Below are 25,599 nucleotides of genomic sequence, written 5' to 3' on the forward strand. Positions count from 1 at the left end.
ACTGCAAGTGGTTTCCTGTTGCTAGCTTCTAAACCCTCCAGATTCCTCTAGACCTTCAGACTGCCCGAAGCTCTCTGCCGACTGCACTGCTTGCTGCCCAGTCACTGAGGTATGCCCCCCATTTCTTCCTTTATCAGTGGGAACTCCTCATTTACTGAATTTATGCTCCCTACTCAGGGGAAAAAGGCTATACTTCTTAGTTTACACACTTCCTTCTGATGGAGTCATGTGCCCTTCAACTTTTGGGGGAAACTGGGGTCACCACGAACCTTCTTCCCGCCTTCCCCTTTTTTTAATAGGCCACTTTGGTAGGGTAGGAAACTGGCGAATCTTGGTCCACATGGATCCACACACGTAGTACTCCCCTCTCCTCCAATCCCCTGGACCAGTTTCCTTTTATGAAGTTGGGAGTTGGGGGTGTCAGAAAATCCCATTCTTTAGTTTTGTGGCTTTGGGGCATTCTCCCCATTGGTTTGTGGGGGGCCTTCATCTCCCTTGCCCCCCCCCATGTAAATTGTAGAATCTTTGATCAGAGCAAGCTTGAGTAGACTTTTGAGGGATCTAGTTCATATTCCTCATATTAGGGGTTTGGAAACTGAGGCTCACAGAGGAAGGGGTTTATCCTGAATCCCAGAGGGATTGGAGTGGCAAGCTAGGTACCATGCACTCTACCTTTTGCTGTGAATTGAGATTTATCTATGCAAATGAACAGAGGCTTCAGAGCTGATGCTCTGAATTAGTTCAGCTGCCTATTCCATAAGAGAGAAGCCGTGTAGGGGCAGGTTTCTGTTAGTAGTTCAGTTTCAGAAAAAAAAAAAAAGGAAATATAGATGAAGTATGGTTAGAAGGGTTCTGCAAGGACACCCCACCAAAGAATATATGTATCTATGCATATATATACACACATACACACAAATATATGTGTATGTGTGTTTGTAGATCCCTGGGCTCCACATCATGGTGTCTGAAGCTCTGCAATTAGGTCCATTCCTCTGGATTAAATATTGGCCTCCAGCCAGGTCTTTCTTACTCTTCAAATGCAGTTGTTCCCCTTCTCCCCACCCCCACCCCAGGTAACACATTAAATCACTCACCCCAAGGACTGAAAGAGTGGCCAAAGAGTGTGCAGAGTGAGGGGGGAGGGGAATGCTGTGTCTAGGGGCTTCTAAGGGGAAGGAAGTTGTCAAGGACAGACTTGGCCCGTTTAATTGTTTAAAGCTGACCCTGAAAAGGATTGTTTCTCAGGATAGTTCTGCTCAGTAAAAACCCCATACCATCACCCTGTAAGTTCCCTTTGGGTCCAAATACTTGCCTCTTAGCCGCCCTTGCTTCCTGAAGGAAGCTGAGGACAAAATGGTGGGCTTGGGCAGGGGAGAGATGCTGTGATGTAAAGATATTTGATAGGGAGCCCAGAGACTTGGGTTTGAGTCTTGCTTCTGATGCTGTATGACCCTGAGTAAGTCAGTTCCCTTCTATGAACCTCAGTTTCCTTATCTTCAAACTAAAGTGATGAAGCTTTGCTGTATCAAACTCCTAGAACTTCGGTGAGGAACTGCAAAGAAATATAAAATGTTATTATTCTCATGTAAAACTGCATCTGTGATTTCACTGGCCAAAGGAAGCCAGTGAGGCATAATCTGCCTTATGTGAGGGAAAAACTTATTTTCAGAAACTCTGCCCTAAGGCAGTGGCTTCATCAGCAAAAGAGATTTTTTTTTTCCCCACCTGGTGCCCCTGGATGGACTGAGGCCAGGTTTAGGAGCCGGGTTTTTCTCTCAGAATTGGGAGTTTCTGAGTAAAGGCCATGTCAATTATTTCTTTTCCTAAAAGGGGAGGGAGGGACCGCTAGAGGGCCAAGGAGTTTAGGGTGGAAGTGAAGGCTCTTGGTGGAAAGAGTTAACCCCCGCCATTGTCTGCCACATCGACAGAGGCTGGGAGGTTGGAGGAGGGGGGTGGGGGGAGTTGCCTGTGGTTGGGGGGAGCAGGGGTTGAGGGAATCTACTTTTGAAACTTTTTCCACCCACTGAAAAAATCTTTCCTCTGCTGTGACTCAGACTCAGAGGAATGTATGTTGCCTTGGTAACCTTTTTTCAGGGTCTCTTGGGTTAGGGGAGGTGTGAGGCAGACCTCCTGGGGAAGCGGAGGTTTTGGAACACTTTGTGAGAGCCTCCCCCTTCTTTTCTAGAACATCCCAAAGCTCTCTGTTGCTTGTTTCTCTGGCCAGCCTCCAGCCCCCAGTCCAAGTTGCCTTTAGACTCTTCTCTTTCTGGCCTTAATTCTTTCACCACCTGGCTTTCTAACTCCCCACACACAACATACACCCCATCCCAAGTTCCATGTACCCACTTTGTAAGGGAGAGCTGGTTTAGATTAAACATGAGTGGCTCTGGAAATGAATAAGAAGCCTGGTAATGAGAGACTTTATTGGGGCGTGGGGTTTGGTCCTTCTCTCATTAGGAACTCTGCCTGTTCTGAGCAAACTGGATAAATAGAAGTTGGAGAACAGAATAAAGAAAGGTCTGGGGGTCTCTTTGGAAGAGTTGTAGATACATATACCCATAAATATAAAGACCACCCAAAGTCACAAGACACATACACATATAACCATACACATATAACCATACACATATAGATATATTTGTGCATATTCAGACACCTATGCATACAGAAATGAATCATAGAAACAAAAATTTAGAAAGCACACACTTTCATAACATCCTATAAAAATGGATTCCAGATAAAGAGGTTGAGTAAGAACCTAGGTGTCTTTGTTTTCCCCCAATTGCAGAACCTCTTCCCTCCTGGGACTCTCTCCTTAAGGCCTTCTTAAGACCCCTATTGAAATCTTAGCAGGGAAGACCCATTTGGTTCAACTGCCCATTTCCCCAGAACTGAGGTTTTCTGCAGCCTTTGCTTTAGTGGGGCCTTAGAAGGAACTAATTTGTGGAATTCCAGACCCCAACACACTAAAATTAGATAGACTTAGCCCCAGTCTCAAAGATCTGGGATTTTAGGACAAAAAAAGCATGGTTTTCCTTAAGCAAACACGTCCCATTGGGACAGGGCGGTTGTGTGAGTTCATGTGTACATTTTGTGACCATATATTCTTAAAGAAGCTCCTTGAATGAGCAGATTCTCACATTAACAAGCTATTCACTTAAATCATAGAGGTCATAAAATATTAGAATTGGCAGGGTACTTAGGACATAGAATATCAGAGCTTGAAGGGTTTTTAGAATATAGGATACTGAAACTAGAAGGGACCTCAGAACACTGAACATAAAATATAAGAGGTGGAATGGACAGATAGGTTATCTGAGAATGGAACATCAGAACTAGATGAGACCTTAGAGAATATCTAGTCTAACCCCCTCATCCATCCATCTATGAAACATGCATTTATTATATCATCTACTACATGAAAACCTTTGCAAAACAGTTGTGTGAGCTGTTTGCCTCAGTTTCTTTATCTGTAAAATAAGCTAGAGAAGGAAATGGCAGACCACTTCAGTAACTTTACCAAGAAAACCCCAAATGGGGCCATGAAGAATTGAACAAAATGGAAAATGACTAAATAATAACAACAAAAAGACAAAATGAAATACAGTTCTTACACTCCAGAACCTTCTACTGGACTGGGAATAACAAATGGGAAGACCGAGGATGTAAGGGACTTGTGCCACATCACAGGTTTGTATTAGACAGGAACCCAAGTTTCCCGAACTCCTGCCTAATCACACTCTCCATGTTGTCTGCCCTGTCACTTCTTTGACCCCTTTTCATCCAGGAAAAAAATGTAGATACCCATCTGCCAATTATTTGAGATATTTGCCTTCAGGAGGAATCATTCCCATAGATTTTAACAATATTTGTCATTATCCTGTCATCTGAAATACCTTTCCCCAATTAATAAATAGTCATAGTAGCTGTTTTATTTCGATTCAAACAACCACAAGCCCATGAGGAAGATAGTGCTTAGAATTATACCCATTTTTTCTTATGAGGCAATTGAGGCTCAGGATGGGGTCTAAGTAGTAGAGGGCCAGGTTTCATTCTTGGATCTCCTGACTTTGAGCAGTAGATTTAGTGAGATCACAGATTTAAGAGCTGGAAGGAACCTAATCTAACCCCTTCATTTTACAGATGGAGAAACTGAGGCTCAAATAGAAAAGAAATCACATGGGTAGAAAGTAGCCCAGAGTTTGAACCCCAATCCCTTATTTCTAAATGTAACACTCTTTCCTACCATACCCCTCTTGTCTCCCAACATCTAATCTTTTCTGTTAAAATATGTAAAAAGTTGGAAGCAGAGAATGAACTTCACTGTCTAACAGCTGGCTTAGAAGGGCCACTGATCTCCTGCCCCAGATCAAGCTATGACCTAAGTGAAATTAGTTAGACAAACAGTGTTCTCAACCCCCTAAGGGAAGGCAGGCTGGACAGGAAACCAACTCTATGCCTCACCCTATTGGTAGTCTCTAGATGTCAACATCTGGAATGAACTTGGTCCCCCTTCTGTACAAGCCCTTGTTGGTGAGTCTGACTTGGTTTGGGGATGGAAAGAAACAAATCCATCAAGGGTCATTTGCTTATGTTGTGGTCTTGCTGGGATTGGAGCTGGCGTGCTTGAGGGCCTCCCAATTGGCTCTGGCTTGCCAGAGCCATCTTTGGGACCTTTCTTCTCAGAGTAATCCAAAATTCCAGGCCTGAGCCCTTGGGGGTCCTCTCTCAAGTCTCTCTTGGGGGTGAGGCTGGGAATAATGTTAAATGATCTTCTCAGTTCCTTGGTTTCCTGGCCAGTTTGGCTGTTGACTTGAGTTTGCTGTTTTTCCACTCCTCAGCTTTCCCCTCCCCATTTCTATTCAGCTCTGTCCTGGGACACACATAAAAGTCTTACTTGGAAAATAAACACTTGGAAGATTTTTCTAAGCAATAGTTTTAGAGCTGGAAAGAACCTTCCAGTTCTTCTAACCCAACTCCTCTTTTCACAAAGGACATAGACCCAAAGAGCAGAAGTGATTTGGCCCAGGTTGTACTGTGTTAACTGTAGAGCTGGAGCTAGGACCTGGGTTTCCTATTCCTCCTCCAGGACTCTGAGGCTGACATTACATCTGGCCACCTTGGGTGGGGCAAAGCACTGGATTTGGACTTAGGGTGCTAGCATTTAGTACCTGCTCCATGTGACTTTTGACAAATTGCGACTTTTCTGAGCCTCAATTTAATTTTCTGTCATTGTGGGGGAATCATTTCAACAAATCTTTAAGTATTATAGAAATCAGAGTCAGTATTATTAAGAGGTTCCCAAATACATCCCTGTCTAAATCTATCTCACCATGCCTAGCCTGCCTGAAATTTTTACAGTTCCTCTAGGTAAGCTATCTAAATTCACATATATTATTGGGAACTAATTTCTTGGTAGAGTGGGAAAAAGGAGCTCACTAGGTGTAGTATAAAGGGTGGGGGCTGGGGGCAGGACCAAGAAGGCAGCAGAGGAGCTCAGAAAACAAAAACCTAGGATCAATCCTAGAGCCTAGAGGGTTAATGTGAAGTGAATGAAATAAGAAGGCAGAGGACCTGTTTCAAATACTACGTGTTACCTTTCATAGGTCACCTAAATTCTCTGAGTCTCAGTTTTTTCCTTTGTAAAATGATGGGGTTGGACTAGTTGAACTCCAAGGTTCCTTCCAGATCCAAATCCTGTGAATTCTAGGATTTTTTTTTTCCAGGCTGTTGTCCTGAGCCTGACCTGCAGGAGGAGCCAGAGAATAATGATGGGCCTTTCCCCTGTGTTGTCTGTCTAGTCTGCTCTCCCATTACTAGCCTGGCAAATGAAGTGGGGTATGCTTGGATAACCAGCTTCAGTCCTGTGTTTGAGCTGTACCTTCTATCTGGGGAGCTGCTCTCTGCTTCCAGGAACCACTGTCCCTGAACTTCAAGGTCCTTGTTTCTGTTTGGTCCCTTGTTTACCCTGAGAGAAGTTCTGCCCCTATAGAGAAAAACCCAATTATGAAATGGTTCTGGCAAGATGGTTGGTCCAAACCCAACACAAGTCAGAACCGGAATGACCCCACCATCTGTAGGGGAGACACTGTGCCTCATTTTTCTAGGGTTAAATGTAAAATCTACTTGCTTCTCAGAAATAGGATGCACATCCCCCCTTCCCCTTACCAGTCCAATTTATAACAAATTGTCCCCTAATGTGTCAATAGGCCAGGGTCCTTTTGAGAGCTCCTCACTGAGCTATACTTAATTATTTTATTTATTTATTTTTCCAATTACATGTGACAGTAGTTTTCAACAATCAAGGTTTTGAGTTTTATGTTTTTCTCCCTTCCTCTCCCAGTAGAAAGCTAATATTGGTTCTACATGTGTATCTGTGATAAACATAGATCCATATTAATCCTGTTAAAGAAGAATCAAATCCAAACAGAAGAAAAAAATTCGAGAGAAAAAAATCGATATAATATATAAGACTTTCAAAAATTGAAGAAAGTAAGCTTTGGCTTACCTTTAAACTCCATAGTTCCTTCTCTGCTGAAAGGAACAAGTCTTATCATAGTTGATCATCACCTAATGTTGCTATTAGTATATTACAACTCCTTTATACTGAATGAAGCTCTCATATCTGCTCATCTGTCCCTCATAGCAACCTTACAGGTTTTATTCTATTTGACATGGGAAATTGGGGCCCAGTGAGAGGAACTGGCTTGCCTAAGAGTCCTGTAACCAAACAGGGAAAAGCAAGCTCAGGTCCCATTGCTTCCCAATTTGGGATTCTTTAAAGCACCCAGATTAACCTTTAAGGACACTGCAGGGCCATTTTAGGATAAGACAAGCTGTGAGGTCTTGGCAAAGCTGACTCAGCGTCCCAATGTTGCCCATAATGAAAGAGACTAGAGGTGATCTCCCTGAGGGGGCCTAATGTATTTTTTTAGTGGTGCTGTTGACACTTCAGGTTTATTTTCTCATTTCTTTGGGGTAAAGTTTGTTTATTGGGTGGAACTGTTTGAATTTCCATAGTCTCCCTCCAAACCACATAACTAGAGCTTACAGACTTGACCTTGGCTAAAGAACCCAGACCTTCATCCTTTGGGACTGCATTTTCTTGTGTTCAAGAGAAAGGCCTATGGTCTCCATAATCTGCTCCATAGCCAGAGGAGCAGTGTCTTCTTTCTGATTTGGTGCTAAGGGTCAGCCAGATGACCAGTACTCCCCACTTTTGTCTTTCTCCCAGGAGCTGGTCCATCTTCTATCTAACTATCTGGGGAGACCCTGGCTTAGGAAAGGGAGATGGTGGAAGAGTAGAAAGACCCAATCAGTTTAGCTGTTCTTTTCCAACCCTAAGGCCAGTCCTGAGAAGACTGAGTGATCTCAGTTGGCAGTCAGGGAAGTCTTTCAGAAGCTTCTAGAACAAACAAAAGCCAGAGGAAGGGACTTGGTGTTCAGAACAGGAAAGGGAGAGAGTGGGGGTTCTGGCTTTGAGTACTGTCTGCTTTTTGTAATAACCAAGCCAAGGGAAATGCCTGGCAATGGTGTGTCAGCATATGCCTCCCTTTCATCAGTTTCTAACCTGTGTCAAACTCCTCAATTCAATTTAATTTAGTTTATCTCCATTCAGTTTAGTCCAATTCACTGAGCACTTATTAAACATCTATTACGTTCAAAGCTTTGTTTGAGTCAAAGGATACAATGACAAAACATATAAAGTTCCCCCAGGATCTTAGATTGATAGGTGGAGAACAGAGACCCAGAAGGAGGAATGCTTTGTACAAGGTCACCCAATGAATAAGTGACAAGAGACAGGATTACAACATGGTTCTTTACCATTCTCTGCCCTTGAAGAAATGTTCAGCTCATACAAGAGAGAGGATATGTAACCTAGAGAAGAAAAGAGAGAAAGATGATTCTTCAAAGATCTGAAAAACTATCATGGGGAAGCAGGATTAGACTTGTTTTCCTTTGCCCTGGAAGGCAGAACTGGAACCAGTGGGGTAATGGTTTCAGGGAAGCAGATTCAGTTCCATTTTAGGAAAAGCTTTCTAACAATTAGACCAAAAGTGGAATGGTATTCCTTTCAAAGTAGTGAGCTTCCCATCTGTGGAGTTAATTCAATCTTTAGGCTGATTACTACAAAGGATTAAAGTGAAGATTCCTGTTCAGGTACAGGTTGGACTGAATAGCTACCAAATTCTCTTCCAGTTTGGAAGTTATAAAGGCAACATCCAATTGTACTGGGAAGCACAAGACCTAGGTTCTAGGTTTAGTTTTTTTTTTTTTTTTAGATTTTTCAAGGCAATGGGGTTAAGTGGCTTGCCCAAGGCCACACGGCTAGGTAATTAAGTGTCTGAGGTTGGATTTGAACACAGGCACTCCTGACTCCAAGGCCGGTGCTCTATCCACTGCGCCACCTAGCCACCCCTAGGTTTAGTTTTATATTAACCATGTAACCCCTATAAAACGATTTCCCCTGTCTGAGCATCCATTTCCATGTCTGTAAAGTAGAAATAATAATCTTTCTTCACAGAATTTGAGGAACAAATGAGATGATGAAGATATCTGTTGAAAAGTATAAAGAACTTTAAAAATACGAGAGGGATTATTTAATAACATTGGGCACGACTAATAGATAGGATTTGACATTTTATCTTTTTTTAAAAAATTTAGCAAGAATTTATTTTCTCTCTTTCCCATCTTTCCACTTTAGTCTCTTCCCTACTCTTTTGGGGAAAAGAACAAAAGAGAAGAAAATAACAAATATGCAAAATAAATTATCACATTGGACATGTCCAGAAATGTAGATCATTTATTTTAAGGGAAATTAAAATATTCTGGGTGGGCCTCTTGGACATGGCAGGTCATATATCCTAGTGGGGAGAGATGTGTGAGTCATTGCCCTCTGTATTCAGATTCTGGAGGCACCAACATTACCATTCAGTATCCATTTTCCCTCTGAGCTGTCACAGGAGTCTGTGAGGACACCTTGCTTTTTGAAGCTGTCTCATGAGGGCTTTCTAAGTATCCTGCAGTATTCTCCAGGAAAGAGAAGAAAAGGAGGAGAAAGTGCTTGTAGCTCTGCACTAGGGAAATATTCTGTGAAACAAGCTCTCTGGTCCCATTTGTAGAAATTGTCCAGTTGATGGAAAAGACACTGGCATAGGTAACCTCTCAAAGTTGACTTGTCCTATAAGGACAGCCTGTCTCATAAGCTTCCTTCCTACCATCCCTTGTTTTGTTTATTCTTCTTGGCCTGCATCAGAAGTAAAGTTAACATTTGCATTGGTACAGACTGCCTTCCGTGTATATTGACACTTTGGTTGGTTTTGAAAGGTCCTTTCATAGTTCTGTACTTTTGGGCAAGGACTATTGGGCCATTTGCAAAACTGTACCTTTCTGTGAGTGGGTAGAGATCAACATTTGGGTTCTAACAAGATACAAAAATGCCTCACCCAAACCCAGCAAGGAATTTTGATGACTTCCTTAGGTGATGTCTCAAAGACACCTCTATTTTATATTTATTTGTCCAGAGAGGGGAAGGGATTTGTCCAAGGTCATAATGAAAGAAGTAAACTTTAGACTAGTCTTTCACACAACTCCCAGTATGTCATGTTTTGTATTACCCCATTTTGTTTCTCTTGTAACCATTTTTATTTGCTTCTTATAGATGGCCTCAGCTATCTAATCCAGGACCCAAGATTCAAAAGTTTACTTCCAAGGGAAAGGAGTAATATAATAGTTTGTCTCTGTCATCCTGTCCTGACACCCAGATCTTCCTGAGTTGAGATCTCCTAGTCCTCCCCCAGCCATTGTCCCTCAGTTCTGAGCATTGTTTCATTGGGGGAGGGGGGGATAAATATGCTTGTTCATCTCTCAGCCCTAAACCAAGTCCCCATGTACTTTGACACTGCCTTGAAGTCAGCATATAGCCTTGAATGCTCTTCTCTTCTGGCCACATTGGGGAGAGAGGAAAGGCGACCATCCAGATAGGATGGCAGGAAGATGTTGAGACAGAACTTGGCTGACAGATAAACCTCTCAGTAGCCTGAGAGGTACACAGGACCTCTGCCCAGAAGCAGATTCAGGAACTATTTACTCTTTCCAACTCCCAGACCTGTAGCCCATTGCTGGTACTTCCTGCCCCACCTTCTACTTCTGGCTGCCACCTATAATCTGCTATTTTTCAGTGCATAACCATTTATTTGTTTATTTTTCATTTCAAAGACATCTCCTTTTAGACATGCAGCCTGTCCAGTGGTGGCCCTTATTCAAACCAGTATGGTAAATTTCCAGGCCAGGCTGGGATCCATCCCGATGACACAATTAACTCTCCTGGAGGCAAGGGATGATTTTTTCCAGCTGCAAGTCTAACTTCTGATTGATTGCCTTCAAACAAACTCAGACAACCTTTCATTGATAGTGTTTCACTGGTTCATTTGTGTGGAGCCACATGTCAACTAGCAGGAGGCAGGGAAATTTTCCATCTTGAGCTTTGATCAGACAAGCCCTAATCTGTGTGATGGCTTGGAGGGGGGGAGGTTCCAGAAATCGCAAGTCATCAGGGCTGGACGATGGCAGGTTTTAAGGGCATCCCCCAGATCTTAAATCCAAGTGCAAAAGAGGATATGGCAGATCATAAACACAGAGACTTAAAAGGTAACTCAAATCACTGGCAAGCCTTGGGTTTGAACCCTGTTCAGATACCACTTAGATCAGAAGCGGCACCATGTGGTACAAAGAATACCAACCTAAATTCAAGGTTCAAATCCTGCTTCTTCAGCTTAATAGGGAAATGATGTACTTAAGAGCTTAGGGAAATCACTGCACACCTGGGCTTCAATTTCCCTATCCATAAAATTCATTCAACAAATATTAAATTCCTACAATATACAAGGCACTGTGCTGGGGCCTGACATAGTTCCTGCCCTCAAAGAATTTATCAGTCACTGGAGTTTGGACCAGATGATTTCTGTCCTGTTCTAAATTCTATAGGGTGCTTCCCTTCTCTGGAACTCAGTTTTTACCTCTGTAAATTTGGGGATGATAATACTCTGTCTAATTACCTCTCAAGATTATCCTAAGAAAGATGCCTTAAACTATGAACCCTAGAGGACTATATAAGTAATATGTTATGAATGGCTAATGAATATCTCACTCTGTTTATATTCTGGGATGACTCTGACCTCCCTTATTCTCCTGATTTCTATGATCAGAAAATCCAAGATGTTCACAGGGTTTCAGAGAATAAAGTCTACCTGATTGAGAGGAATGTGCTTATAAAAACCTTCAAGTGATACATAATGTGAACTCTAAGAATTATCAAGAGGGCTAAGGACATTCTAGTTCTCAAATGGCAACAGTTGCTTCATTATTCTGGGGGGGGTAAAGAGAAGATTAAATGCAGACATAATGTATCACATGACAGTCTCTGTGGATATTCAAGAACATTTTTTTCTCTCTCAGGAACCCAGTGTTCATTGTTTTGGGGTCTGGATCTCATTTTCTCTAATTAACAAAATGTCCTGGGAAGAGAAGGGCCAACTCAGGATTTAGTGCAGGTCACCATGTTCTGTGGGGAGTGGGCAAGTGATGGAGAGTTTGGGGTGTATGAAAGAGGCAGAGACAGGACAGGGGGTGTGCTGTGTATCCTCAAAGGAGACTGGTATATGTGAAAGGAGGTGGGGGGTTAAGGGCAGGACTACAGGAATTGTTTGTAGAGTGAAGAAAATATGAACAGAGATGGGAAAATTTTAGAGTGTATGAAGGGGAAAGAATGAATTATATGTGTGGAAACATGTAGGATAAGCATGTAAGAAAGGAAGGGAAATCTAGTGTATTTGGGAGAGGGGGAGCGTATAGGAAAACTCAAGTCTACATGCATTTGAAAAAGAAAAAGAAAGTGTGAAAGAGGTGAGGAAATGTATAGGAGGGATCCCTATGCAAGAATGGAAGGGGTGGAAGGAAGAGAAGTTTGGAGTTGTTATGTGGGGGGAGGCAATAAGAAGGGGAGAAATTATGGGTTGTACTGTGAGGGAGTCAAAGAGACAAAAGAGAGGAGAAAAAGGAAAGGAAAGAGGGAGAGGAGGAAGAAAGATGGGGAGGAGAATGAAATGATGAATCTAAGCTGCAGACAACCTCAGACTCCATAGAAGCCGCCACCCTTCCTGTGTTTCCCACCTAGTATTATTGAGTTAAAGTGAATTTTCCAGAACTTCTGAAAGCTAAATGATTCCTTCCAGTTTGTGGTGACTGGGGATTAGGAAGCAAGTTGAATGCTCCCTGACTGAGATTCAATAATGACCCACACACACACACATAGACACAACACAAGGTCTTCCACTGACTCAATTCTTGTTTCCTTCCTCCTAAACAGGGTTGCTAGCACCATGAGGGCTTGGATTTTCTTCCTCCTTTGCCTGGCAGGCAGGGCACTGGCAGCACCTGTAAGTATTACATCTTCTTAGCCATAAAACTGTTTACTTTGTCACTGTCTTTGGCACTTCTAAACCCAACTCCCCTGCTCCCTTCTCATAAGATCCCTGGAGAGAAGAATCCCATCACCATTCTGTACTAGATACAGAGTCCAATTCATATTCCAGAAAGAAAATGAAGCACAAAGCTTTTAGTTGCTTTGCCAAAGCTCATACAAGATAGAAAGTGGTAGAGCCAGGATTTAAACACAGATTTTGACTCCAAACCCACTATACCACATGGTCTTAGAAATATATTCAAACCTTCAGTGAACTGTGATTTCATCATTCTGAGTATTCCTTCTACTGAGTACAGCTCCTTGAAGACTTTGAGAGTTGTTGTGACCAAAACATTCATTATCTTGTAGCCAGTCTGTTGATGTCCCTCTCTCATGACTTATGGCTCAGAATGCATGACTGTCAGACAGCCCTTCACAGTCTTTGAAGCCTTTCCATCCTGTTAAAAAATCTATCAGAGTTTGTACTCCAGGGGTACAGCCTTAGAGAACCTTGGATCACCTTACCATGATGAATCATTGATATATTACTTAAGGGATAAGAGACCATAAAATCCAAACTTTTCATTTACAGATGAGGAAATTGAGTCACAGAAAGGTTAAGTGACTTGGCTATATATTTGAATATTTGAGGCTAGATTTAAACCTGTGTCTTCCTATCTCTCTCTCTCTCTCTCTCTCTCTCTCAATGAGGTGTAGTGGAAGGAGTCCTAGAATAAGGGAACAGAAATTCTAGTCTCAGCTTTGACACTAGTAGTACATGTCCCCTTTTACTAAGGGGTCCTTAACTTCTTTTATGTCATAGACCACTTTGGCAGGCTAGTGGAACCAATGTAAATCCTCTCAGAATAATCTTTTTCAATGCATAAAATACAAAGGATTACAAAGAAAACAATTATATTGAAAAAGTTTTAAAATATTAAAACTAAAACAATTTTGTGTTTAAGAGCCAGCCTCTGCCTTGTAAATGTCTTTCTCAATCTGTTTAATGGCAGAATTGCCCTCACCTGGTGCAACTGAGCCCTGCCAAAGCAGGGGCTGTAGCTGGAACTAAGGAACAGTCTGATGACTGTTTATTTCCTTAAGGGGTGGATTCTCAAGTGGTTTCTGTGGGATTGGTTTTTCCTGGCGTGCCTGTTTGAAATTCTCCATCTGCACATGGGTCTCCAAGGACTATCTTTCCTACCCACCAGTCTTCTTCTGAGGAAGGCAGAGTAACCAGACTTCCGCTCCATAACCCAGGCACAAGACTACAAATATCAGCAATGAAGAGTGAGAGGGAGGGGAGGGATGCTCAAAGACTAGATGGGAAGTTGTGGGGAGGTGTAGGAGAGACCATTTGGAAATATCACTGGATTTGGATACAGGTCAGGTGAGGCTGAGTTCTGGCTCTGACCTTCCCTATGTGCCCTTCCCTTCTTTGGACATCAGTTTCCTTATCTGTAAATAGAGTATAACAATACTTGTGCTTCCTCACTGATTTGTTGTAAGAAAAACTCTGAATATTACAAGTACTATAGAAGAAATCATGGGACTGGGACCCTGGTCATTTGGCAGATGGAGATAGCTCCTAAGCTAGGTAAACCATTCAGAACATAACAATCTTCTGAGCTAGGATTTGAACCCTTTGTTTTTGTCCTCCTCCAATGTGCTATCCTCAGATTTTAGGCACCTTTGAGCCAGGGTCCAACACACCATGTTCAATTTGGGGGAGGGGGTCCTTGGGGGAAGATTTGTCTAGACTGAACTGTACCTAGGAGGGGCTATCTAGACCTTGAATCATGGTGGAGATTTCTTCACCCAAAGTCCTTAAAGTTAAATTGAGTCCCCCAACCCCGAGTTGAAAATCAAACCCTTATCAGATTTCCTTGGGGGAGGGTCAGATAATTATTCCAGTTGTGAACCTAAATGTCGATGTTTCCCTGATTTTCCTCTTTGCTGCAGCAGCAGGAGGCGCTTCCTGAAGAGGCTGAAGTGGTGGAGGAGCCAGTTGCCGAGGTAACTGAGGTATGGATTCAGTTATCCAGTTGCAAACCCAGGTGCCCAGCTTTAGCCCGTTTCCTGGCTGGCTATTGTCTCATGAGGGAATGCAGGCCAACTATGAGTTCTATTCTTCAAGGAAGAAGGGGTGTTACCCAAATATCTTCTCCTTCCCATGTTGTTGAGACAAAAAGAGAAACATATTACATGCAAATACGTACTGTACATACAGTACACAACACACAGGCACCATTGGAAGGTGCAGTGCCTAGCATTCTCCCAAGTCCAGACTGGCATTCAAGACCTTTCACAAGCTGATCCACCCCATCTTTCCAGTTTTATCTCTCTGACCACTTCCCTTCACTTCCTCTCCTCCTCTCATTGTTCTTTGAATAAACTATATGTGTGTTTTTTTGCTTATACATAGTGCCTTCTACCTTGAATGACATATCCTTCCCTTCCTCCCCCGGCTATTTAAACCTAACTCAACTCCGGGAAGCTTCCCTGATCTCCCTTCCCTCCCCTTTTCTCTATCCTTCCGCCACCTCCCTGCACATAGAAATGTCTCTCTTCTCAGGATACCTTCAGTACTTGCTGGCTTCCCCAGTCACTGAGCACTTAGGCACATTCTGCCTGGTAGAGTTTTGTTTGTTTTGGGGTTTATTGTTTTTTTTTTGACACAGTCTCCCCATCTATATTATAAGATCTCTGAGGAGGGCTAAGTTTTATTTACTTCTCTGTGATTGGATCAGTTCCAAGCCCTTCCATACAAACTCTTTTTTAAATAATATCTTCATCCCAATTACATATAAAAAAAATTTTTCATGTTTATCTTTTAAAATTTTGTTCCAAATTCTCTACTTTCCTGTCTCTCCCCCCACCCCTTCCCTATCCCTGAGAAGGTAAGCAATTTGATATAGGTTATACATGTCAGCAACTCTTTGATGACTGGAAAGATGATAACATCAGGAGGGTTCACATGGATCTTTCACATCCCTCAGCCAACCTTGGCAGGAGGAAGAGTATTGCTGACTGTGCTCAGTGGTCTCTATGCTTATACTAGAGGAAAAAAGATGGGAAGATGAAAAGAGCTAGGTTTCAGGATGTGCTGGCTCTAAACTTCCTTATTTTTGGTCTTCCCTAATTCCCTCCATAGTATTTTCTATATCTACTAAAAGAGTTCTCCCTCTCCTATTTTCTCTTATCATTTTCCTATTGCTTCAGTTTTCTTCTTTCCAACCAATTCTCCTCTTCCTCCCATTCTCATCCCTTCTCTGACACATACTGTTTTAATCCTGCTTCTTTCCTTCCCACTCTCTCCCTATTCCCCTTTTCTCATTCTTCTTTTTGCTTTCCTTCTTCTAGGCTTTTTTCCTTTCCCATCCTTCTCCCTGTTTCCCTCACTTTTCTACTATTCCTTCTTTCCCTTTCTCTCCTTCCCTCCTCTCAACTTCTTTCCTTCCCTCCCCCCTTTTTTCCATACCTCTTCTCTTCTCCCATCTTCTTCTTATCTTCCCTTTCTCCTACAAATCTTTCTCCCCTCTATCTCTCTTTTCCTCCCCACTTTTCTCCTCTTTTTTCTTCCTCTATTCTTCCTTTTGTCATTCTCCTTTCCCTTTTGATTTACTTCAAACCCTGTCCTAGTCAATGGTTGACCAAGCCATTCTTCCCTGCCAGGAGCCTGTGGGTGCCAACCCTGTCCAGGTTGAAGTTGGAGAGTTTGATGAACCCGCAGAGGAGACTGAGGAAGTTGTAGCTGAAAGTAAGTAATGGAAAGCCCTGGAAACTCCTTAACAATCCATGACTGAGAGATGGGAATGAAGAGAGGTTAAACACTTGTGGAGTCCTTTCCCAGTAGAAGTTTTGATAAAAGTCCTTGGAGACCTAGAGACCCTGGGGCACTCTGGAGAAAGTTAAAAACAGAGGTCTTGCCTCTACAGATAGCGATGGAAACAAATGGTGACCCTCAGTGGCCGGACACCCTATAGGGCCTGGGAGGATCTATTTATAGTCAGAGCTGGTCATCAGTTCTGTGAATGAGCAGGAAGGAAAAGTTTGCAATAGGAAATGACATTGTCTCTGAAATCCCCTAGGGTTCTCATTCTGTTCCACCTTTAGGGCCTTGGACCACATAGATATTTATTTTTAGTCTTTCCTTATTCTCCTTCCTCTGCTTCCCTGGCATGAACCAAGCTGTAGTCCAGACCCTAAGACAACCCTAATTTTCTGGTTAAAAATGAGCCCTGACCTCAGCCCCAAACTTAGTCCTAAACCCCACCAGTCATTTCACATAATGTTCCAGGGAGACCTGGGTAAGAGAATATAAGTAACTCAATGTAAATAACTCAAAGCATTTATTCAGTGGATGGCTAGTGAGCAAAAAGCCCTGATGTATATACTTGCCCCTTTCTAGATCCTTGCCAAAACCATCACTGCAAACATGGCAAAGTCTGTGAGCTGGATGAGAACAACACTCCCATGTGTGTGTGCCAGGACCCTACTAGCTGCCCTGCCCCCGTGGGAGAGTTTGAGAAGGTAAGAGGACCTAGGATGTGGGAAAGAGGAAAAACAGGGGACCGGGATTTAGAGCATGTCGGGTTTTCTGCTGGTATGTCTTGGAGCAGCTAGGTGACACAATGGATGAAGAGCTAGAACTGGAGTCAGGAAGACTCATCTTCCTGAGTTCCAATCCTGCCATGCTTACTACCTGTGTGACCCTAGACAAGTCACCTAACCCTGCTTGCCTCAGTTTCTTCATCTGTAAAAGGATATAGAGAAGAAAATGGCAAACCACTTCAGTATCTGCCAAGAAAACCCCAAATGCAGTCACAAAGAGTCAAACTTTACTGAAAGGACCCAACAATAACTTGGGCTTATTCAACATTCACATATTCATTCACTCCATCAGTCAGGGGTCCACAACATTTCTTAAATGTCTAATATGCACTGGTGTGTGCATGGATAAATAAAGTTGGAAAGATATGGAGTTTGATCTCAATGAATTATCAGTTTATCAGTCTATGGACTAGGAGTGGAAGGGTTGAGAACAAGAGCCTGAGACTCTTAAGTGTGTGGAAACTCAGGAGATTATCAAGTGCAACTGTGTCCATATCCTAGAAGATGGTAGGAAGGCCATGAGGGAGCCAACTCTGAACAGCTCAATGTGAAGCCAACAAAAGCTAGCTTATTCTCTGGGAAACACTTGTATTCTACCTCTTTTCTTCTGTCACTGAATCAGATCCTTTGGAAACCCCACCTTTTGTCTCAGTTGACTAAGGGAAAGGAAGGGAGATGTCCATACTGCTTGGCAACAACAGGGGAGAGTCTGAAGATACTTCTTTTAGTTCCAGGGCAAGAAGTCGTGTTTTTTTTTTCTCTTAGGTTTTTTTGGTTTTTTTTTTTTTTTTGCAAGGCAATGGGATTAAGTGGCTTGCCCAAGGCCACACAGCTAGGTAATTATTAAGTGTCTGAGGCTGGATTTGAACTCAGGTACTCCTGACTCCAGGGCCCCTTCTCTATCCACTATGCCACCTAGCTGCCCCCAAAAAGTCGTGTTCTAACAAAGCAGAGACAACATCCCAGGTGGAGTGGGGAATACAAATGGAATAGTCATCTTCCTCCTGGATAAAGCAAAGCCCATTTATATACCAAAAAACCCAGTTTCCTCCTTCACCAACATCTTGTCTGTTGAGAAGCCAGGACTTAGACAGGAATTGGTTATAATAATGGAGGTTTTAAGTAGTACAGGGACAAAATGAAGATTCTGGGGGTAGCAAAATATTCTGGAAAGATCCCTGACCTTGGTGTTGAGAAGTCTCTATTCAAGGCTCTGCTTTTCCATGAGCAGAGCCTTAGCTTATCTTTCCAAGAATGGAATGGACTGCCTTAGAATAGAACCAATTCTCCAGCCTTAGAGGTGTTATAAAATACAGGTTGTTGGATGTGGTAGATAGGATTTGTGTTTCACTTAAAAGAAGCTGGGACTAAACAGTCTTTGGGTCTTTGCTTTCCCCTCTGTAAAACTGGTGGAATATAATGCTTATTTAGGCATATGGTGAGGATCAGATGAAATAGGAAGAAAATGTTTAAAAATCTAGTTGTCTAAAACTTTTTTCTATCCTTTAGGTTTGTAGCAATGACAACAAGACTTTTGACTCCTCTTGCCACTTCTTTGCCACCAAATGCACCCTGGAAGGAACCAAGAAGGGGCACAAACTCCACCTGGACTACATTGGACCTTGCAAATGTAAGTGTCTCTTTCTAGTCTTCAGTATAATGGGAAAGGGCACGGAGGGAAGGGTTCTTAATGAATGAAGTTCGATATAAGTCAATAGTGTCATCTAATAACAAAAAATTAAAACTAACTTAGGCCAAATGATTAAGACCTAGGGTACAGCCCTGCTGTCCTCTGCCCTGGGTCAGGCCACTGCTGGGGTACTAGACTCTATTTAGGACATCACATTTAAGAAAGATCATTGATTAACTGGAAAAGAGGGTGACCAGCTAGTAAGGGCACTGGAAACTGTGTCCCATGATGATCAAGGGGAACATAGCATCTTCAAGTATTTGAAAGGCCATTATGTGGAAGAAGATGGAGACATGTTCTAGGCTCCTGAGGGATGAGAAAAGATTGAAAATGATAGGGGGGCAACTAGGTGGCATAGAGAATAGAGCACCAGCCCTGAAATCAGGAGGACCTGAGTTCAGATCTGGCCTCAGACACTTTAGTTACTTAGCTGTGTGACCTTGGGCAAGCCACTTAACTCCATTGCCTTGCAACCCCCTCAAAAAAGAAAGTGATAGGAGGGACAGCTAAGTAGCACAGAAGATAATGACCCTAGAGTCAGGAAGATCTAAGTTCAAATTTGATCTCATACACTTACTACCTGGCTTGCTTAATCCCAATTGCTCAAAAGAGAAGTGATAGGAAGAAAGCTTTCAGTTCAATATATAGGGTAACTTTTTCAATAGAGTGGTCTTGGTTGTTTGTAAGTTTGGGGGACCTCAAGCAGAAGTTGATGACCTCTTGTCAAAAATGTGACCAAGATGGTTCATGCTTCACATCCAAACTGAGTTAGCTGAACCAAGGTCCTTTCCAATTCTTAGGCAATGTCTGTGGCTCAGATGTTGGCAAGGCAGATGTGAAGGAGAAGAAACACCTGGATTTCATAGTCAAAGGCCTCCTTAATATTTAAGATAACATAAGCAATTGCAGCTTCATGAGATTTTGCTGGCTCAGCTCTTCAGGCCCAGGCAGGCTACCCCTCCATCATCTGAAGCACTCAAGTTCCAACCTGCCTCCCCCACACCCTCCCCTCCACTACTTGTGATAATGGCCTCATTGCGCCTCAGGCATTCTGGCACCAGGTGGCATCTGGGGACTGCCTCTCACCTGCTTCAGGTGTGTCTGGTGTCAGAGTGATATCAGAAAAACAAAGCCGAATCCTTCCACACATCTAGCCATAGGTGTACAAAGTGAGAAGCTGGGGTGAGAGCTAAGGAAGGCATCTGCTGGGGGGAGAAATACTATAAGGAAGCCCTCCCAAGGGTCAACTCCCTAGTCTAGGGTATTTTTTTATCTAGAGTCCATAAACTTGTTGATGTTTTTAATATTTTGATCATTATATTTTACTATAATTTATTTCCTCTATAATTCTATATATTTTATTTCATACATTTAAAAATTATTGTTAGAAGGAGATCATAGACTTCTCCTGATTGCTAAAAGAAACTTTCACACAAAAAAATTATTAAATATTTCTCTTCTGCTCCATGGTAAGAGAAAGAGGGAATTACATTTCTACCCAATCTGAAACAAATGCATAGAATAAGTAAACTTGCCTAGGTCTTGAAATGGCCCAAGAAGTTTTAGTGACCACAGTCTCCCTCTAATTAAACAGTGTCACTTGACAGACAACAAAAAGCTAACAAATTCTTGGAAAGAACTAAGAGCAGCGGAATGTTGAGGACAAGAGAGATGATAGTTCCTAGAGGTTTATGTCCACTTCTAGATATCCTAGACACCAGCAATGGGACCCAGTCAGAAGGAAGAGGTGACTAGAAACTGGTATAGAAATCAAGAACTGGGAATGGGTAACTTGGAGAAAGAAAGACCTGTAGGAACCACAGGAGCTCTCTTCTAGAGTTTGAAGAACCAGTCTGTAGAGAAGGAATAAGTCCTTTTGAGCTTGGCCTCAGAGGACAGGGCTGGGAACCATCAGGGCTGTTCTAAAGAAGCAGAATTCAGCTTGATGTAAAGTGAAATTCCTAGAAATTAGAATTTCCTAAAGGTGGGCCTCTGCCTTGAGTGGCAGTGAGTCCCTATCATTGGAGGTTCTAAGCAGAAACTTTGAGTGGGGGGAGAATTCTAGAGAAAAGATTCATGCATTCTTGGATCAGGTGACCCTTAAGGTCCTTCCCAGCACTTGGATTTTGGGGTGCTATGATTCTTTGGCAACCAGGCCAAGGACTAGTAAGGAACTAACTCCAAAGACCCATTGTGGAATGTCATTGGATTCTTTTAAGTCACATAGAATCTCAGGATGGTACTAGGTACTTCTGATCTCACTGAAGAATTGTGTCACTCCAGCTCCCACTACATAACTTCAGTCTTATCTCTAGGGTTTTTTTTTATCTAGAGCCCATTAACTTGTTGATGTTTTTAATATTTTGATCATTATATTTCACTAAAATTTATTTTCTCTATAATTATATATATATATATATTTTATTTTATACAGTTAAAAATTATTGTTAGAAGGGGGTCATAGACTTCTCCTGATTGCTAAAGGAAACTTTCACACAACAAACATTAAGCATTTCTCTCCTGCTCCATGGTAAGAAGGAGAGAATTTCTCTAGTTCATAGAAATCACTAAGTTTCTCAACTGATGAACTTGTAGCCAAGACCATATTTACTATCTCTTTTTTTAGTACATCTACAACATGCAGAAAAGCTAGGACTTAATGATTATGTAGGTTACATAAGTCCTACCATTCTACCCTGGGGAGTTCAATATACATTTTATAAGAGACTGTTTGGAGAGGACTTAATGTATTTTTTTAAAAGTAATTTTACCTAAGGGGTCCTGTGAGTTAGAGCAAATTGGATTGAGGAAGAAACTAAAGAAATTCCTTGCTCAAACTCTAGAACCAGCTAGAAGAGACCTTAGGAGAACTGTGCTTTGGGTTGACGACCCTGTTTTTGAACTGTAGACATTGCCCCATGCCTGGACTCTGAGCTGAGTGAGTTCCCCCTGCGCATGCGTGACTGGCTGAAGAATGTGTTGGTCACCCTTTATGAGCGTGATGAGGACAACAACCTGCTGACTGAGAAGCAGAAACTCAAAGTGAGTGAGCCTCCAGAACATGGACGAGGGAGGGTATGAAAATGCCCCAGCACCCAGTGCTCTCTGCTAGGGAATGGCCTCTTTGCATTGATGCCCCTGCCTCCCAGGGACACCCCCCAAAAACATAGGATGGTTCCCCTGGCTTCTGAAGGCGGGTGGGGAAGCTTCCTAATGATCTCACTTCTTTGAAGAGAAAAATAGTCATGGCAAGGAATACTGGATGTGGAGTCAAGAGGAACCTGGGTTCAAATCTGACATATGACCATGAGACCCTTAGCCTCAGTTTCCTCATTTATAAAATGAGGACAATTGTACTAACTATAACCCCAACTGAGCTCCGGGTCTCTACCTGACCCTGCTTCCACAGGTGAAGAAGATCCATGAGAATGAGAAGCGCCTGGAAGCCGGTGACCACCCAGTGGAGCTGCTGGCCCGAGACTTTGAGAAGAACTACCAAATGTACATCTTCCCTGTGCACTGGCAGTTTGGCCAGCTGGACCAGCACCCCATTGATGGGTAAGTTGCCCATCCCTAGTTGGCCCTCTTGCCAGAAGACCAGATACAGTCTAGTGCAGTGGAAAGAACCCTGGATTTGGAATTAGGTACATTATTTTCCTTCTCTCTGGGTTTTAGTTTCTGCCTTTGTAAAATAGATTCATTAAAATGTCCTTCCAGCTTTGGCACCCTTTGTTTTTAGTTCTCAGATTCCTTCCCATTAGGGTTTTCTAGAATTCATTTCTTAGCTTGGTTGGGGTCAGAGTCCTGGTCACCCCCAAATCCTACTGCCCCAAGTTGAGGAACTGGTGACTAAAGTGAGACTTATGAACCCTCTGTGGAGTTCAGTTATCTATATTCTCTAAGGGAGTGGATCTGGGTAACTTGGTTCTACAGGTTGGGAGACCAGGAGCGAAGCCTAATGACATGACTCAGGATATGGGAAAGATATGATTGTTTGCTTTAAAGGACAGGCCACCTCTTTACTTCATTTGCCATTCATTCCCCTTTCAAGGGTCAAAGAACCTTTAGCATTTGACTCTTCTCTCCTTTCCAATTTCCTCCTAGGTATCTCTCCCACACTGAACTGGCCCCACTTCGGGCCCCTCTCATTCCCATGGAGCATTGCACCACTCGCTTCTTTGAAGCCTGTGACCTGGACAATGACAAGTACATTGCCCTGGATGAATGGGCTGGCTGTTTTGGCATCAAGGATCGTGAGTGTCACTGGGTCACAAGCCCTTTCCCCCATACACATCATAGTGGCTACCTTGGGATCACAATGGACTTCATTTAGGTTCCCCCAGCACACTTTATTCACCTGGGGAAACCTCTTGAGAACGAAGGGGGGAGGGGTAGCTGCATCCACACTCCATGGAAAATCTGCCTTGAGGCAGAAATAGTTTAGGGGAAAAAGCTTTGGTTTGAAGATCAGGAGACCCACGTTCTATTCCCATCTTTACCCTTGACTCTGTGTGACCTGAGACTTGTTCTCACCTGCTCCTCAATTTTCTCATCTTTAAAAGGAAGGAGTTGCATCAAGAAATAGTCACAATTTTCTGTTAGAATTTTTTGCACTTTAACAGCTTTTGGGGGGTGGGTGGCAGGGCATAGAGGCTTTCCCAAGTACTATCCCAGTGATCATTGAACTAATGTCATGCTCAAGCATTATCAGAACCCCCAAAGCATTCAGAGCTCTGTTCTGTTCTTTGTCATTACTTTTTGACTCCAGAGAGCAAAAAACACTGTAAATTCTGATTCTGTTTTCTGAGAAACCATTCAAAATACTTCAAACTCTGAACCTTCTTCCTGATCCTCACTTTGTGAGGTAGCAGGGCAGATAACTGTTGTACTCTAAGGCCATTGTGTCTGCAGTCCTCCTTGCCTTCCATTTTAATCTTGGGCTGATCTCTTAATCTCTCTTAGACTTTGTCTCACAATTTAAAATACTAGGATCATAGATTTAGTACTGGAATAAACCTTAGAGATCGTCTAATATCTCCCATTATGCAGGTAAAGAAACCGAGCCCTTAAAGGTCAAGCAACTTGCCTTTACTATCACATAGATAGTAAATAGCAGAGCTGGATATGAACCCCTAACTTCAAATTTAGTGCAATGGAAAGGGTCTTTTAGATTACGTAGCTCAACTGCTTAACCCCAGACATGATCTTGGAAAGAAAGGGGCCATGTCAATGCTCAGTTTTGTTTATAATTCTGTTCCTCTTTTTTTTTCTCCCTTTGCAGAGGATATCGACAAGGACCTGGTGATCTAAGCCAGAAGCCTCCTTCCCGGTGGCCCAAGTTTTCTTTCCTTACCTCCCAACTTCCCTATTTTCTTTTATAATTAATGTGTGTGGTTGGTTTGTTCTTTCTCCCTGGGGATGAGGTGCTAATATAGGTCTAAGTTGTGTGTATTAACGGTGCTAAAAACCAAACGGAAAATGAAGCCGTGACTTTCTGGCTGTCTAACCTACCCTACCAGAGGGCCGCTCACTCACTCAATTAATTCTGCTACTCTTTTTCCTCTTCTTCTTTCTTTTGCAGCAATGTTTACTGATTCCATGGCATATGGGGAGCAACTCCAATCCACTTTGATCCATCTTACACAGCGGCCCTCCTTTTTGGTTCAGATCCACACTCTCATTTTGAAAATCGAATAACTCACAGTCAGGTTCTGCAGCTTTTTTAAGTCCAGGGCATCAGCCTTGGCCCATGGGTGAGGGAAAGGAAGGGGATGAGCACAGGATGTTGAGAATGGTGGTGAACTTAAGAAAGTAGTAGAATGGTCCTGGGTGAAGATTTCCTGGGGTCTTCCCCAGAGAAGGAGATAGATCAGTATAAAGGAAAACAAAACAGAATAAAATACAATCCAGAAGTATTTCAATTGAGAAATAATTTGTCAAAACAAAAGAAGAGATGAAGAAAGACAAAGAAAAGCAGAGACTGTAAATTTAGAAACCATCACACACACCCAGGCCCTCCCTCTCCCTCACCCCACAAAGGAAAAACTAAAGAAAATGCTCCCCACTGTTATTTCTGTCCCATTACCTAACATTGGCTGTTTCTTCTGCTTTTGCTTGCTAGGACCCCTTGCTAATACCCTTAAAGCAAAATACCCCTTTGCTCTAGAAGCTTGTTTCTCCTCTTGAATCTATCATCTTTAAATTCTTACCCCCCTCAGGGAAGCCCCAAATTTGTATGCTGTTTCGGACAAAGGACCAAAAAAACCCCAAAACACCCTATGAGAAGTGGATTTTGCTGTTCCACTATTGTGGTTTATCCCTTGAGGGGCTTTTCTAGCTTCTGTCTGTTCTTTGTGTGTGTATGTGTGTGTGTGTGTGCGTGTGTGCGTGTGTGAGAGTGTGTGTGGATTTTTTTTTGTTTGTTTTTAATGAAGATAAGATCTTCACTGTGAAAGGGATGTCAATTCTCCCCGGAGATTGAGGACCCTTTCACCTCCAGTGTTCCATGTGCTGCTGCTTCTTATTAATCGTATACAGTCTTGCCACGGTGTGAGCAATTTGACAAGTTTCAGAATAAAAAGTAATTACTTGGAAACCTGCAGATTCAGCTAGCCTGTGGCTCTTTTTTTCAGTGTCCTTTATTTAACAGCACCTCATATCAGTTATGTGTATAGAGTCAGAATGACAGAGCTGAAAGGGACCTTATTTCAGTCAATGCCACAAACCTTTTAAATTTACCTTTCAGTTGTGTCTGACTCATGACTCCTTTTGTGGGGTTTTCTTGGCAAAAACACTGGATGGGTTTATCATTTCCGTCTCAACTCATTTTTAC

The 25,599-nt window shown here is 42.6% G+C and overlaps 1 protein-coding gene across 4 annotated transcripts; it reads left to right on the forward strand.

Moving 5' to 3' along the window:
- SPARC (secreted protein acidic and cysteine rich) lies at positions 1 to 25,368 on the forward strand. Of its 4 annotated transcripts, none has more exons than XM_074212573.1 (10): positions 1 to 109; positions 12,368 to 12,437; positions 14,426 to 14,488; positions 16,139 to 16,223; positions 16,875 to 16,996; positions 18,587 to 18,707; positions 21,676 to 21,842; positions 22,177 to 22,325; positions 22,872 to 23,020; positions 24,049 to 25,368. In XM_074212573.1, the coding sequence occupies exons 2-10, from the start codon at positions 12,381 to 12,383 to the stop codon at positions 24,075 to 24,077; spliced, it is 942 nt and encodes a 313-aa protein (XP_074068674.1). In that variant the 5' UTR covers positions 1 to 109; positions 12,368 to 12,380; the 3' UTR covers positions 24,078 to 25,368. The 4 variants fall into 4 exon arrangements, with proteins under 4 accessions (XP_074068674.1, XP_074068676.1, XP_074068675.1 ...); XM_074212575.1 differs by having other exon boundaries at positions 21,676 to 21,809; XM_074212574.1 differs by having other exon boundaries at positions 14,429 to 14,488.
- The last annotated feature ends 231 nt before the right edge of the window (positions 25,369 to 25,599 follow it).

This window comes from Macrotis lagotis, chromosome 1, assembly GCF_037893015.1.
Source record: "Macrotis lagotis isolate mMagLag1 chromosome 1, bilby.v1.9.chrom.fasta, whole genome shotgun sequence".
NCBI lineage: Eukaryota > Metazoa > Chordata > Mammalia > Peramelemorphia > Peramelidae > Macrotis > Macrotis lagotis.

What these genes read in the sequence shown, in the direction of transcription:
- SPARC (XM_074212573.1), top strand. Translation starts at nt 12,381, where the DNA reads ATGAGGGCTTGGATTTTCTTCCTCCTTTGCCTGGCAGGCAGGGCACTG. An exon ending in GCAGGGCACTGGCAGCACCT is followed by an intron (nt 12,438 to 14,425) that starts GTAAGTATTACA and finishes TCTTTGCTGCAG; the next exon opens with CAGCAGGAGGCGCTTCCTGA. An exon ending in CTGTTTTGGCATCAAGGATC is followed by an intron (nt 23,021 to 24,048) that starts GTGAGTGTCACT and finishes CTCCCTTTGCAG; the next exon opens with AGGATATCGACAAGGACCTG.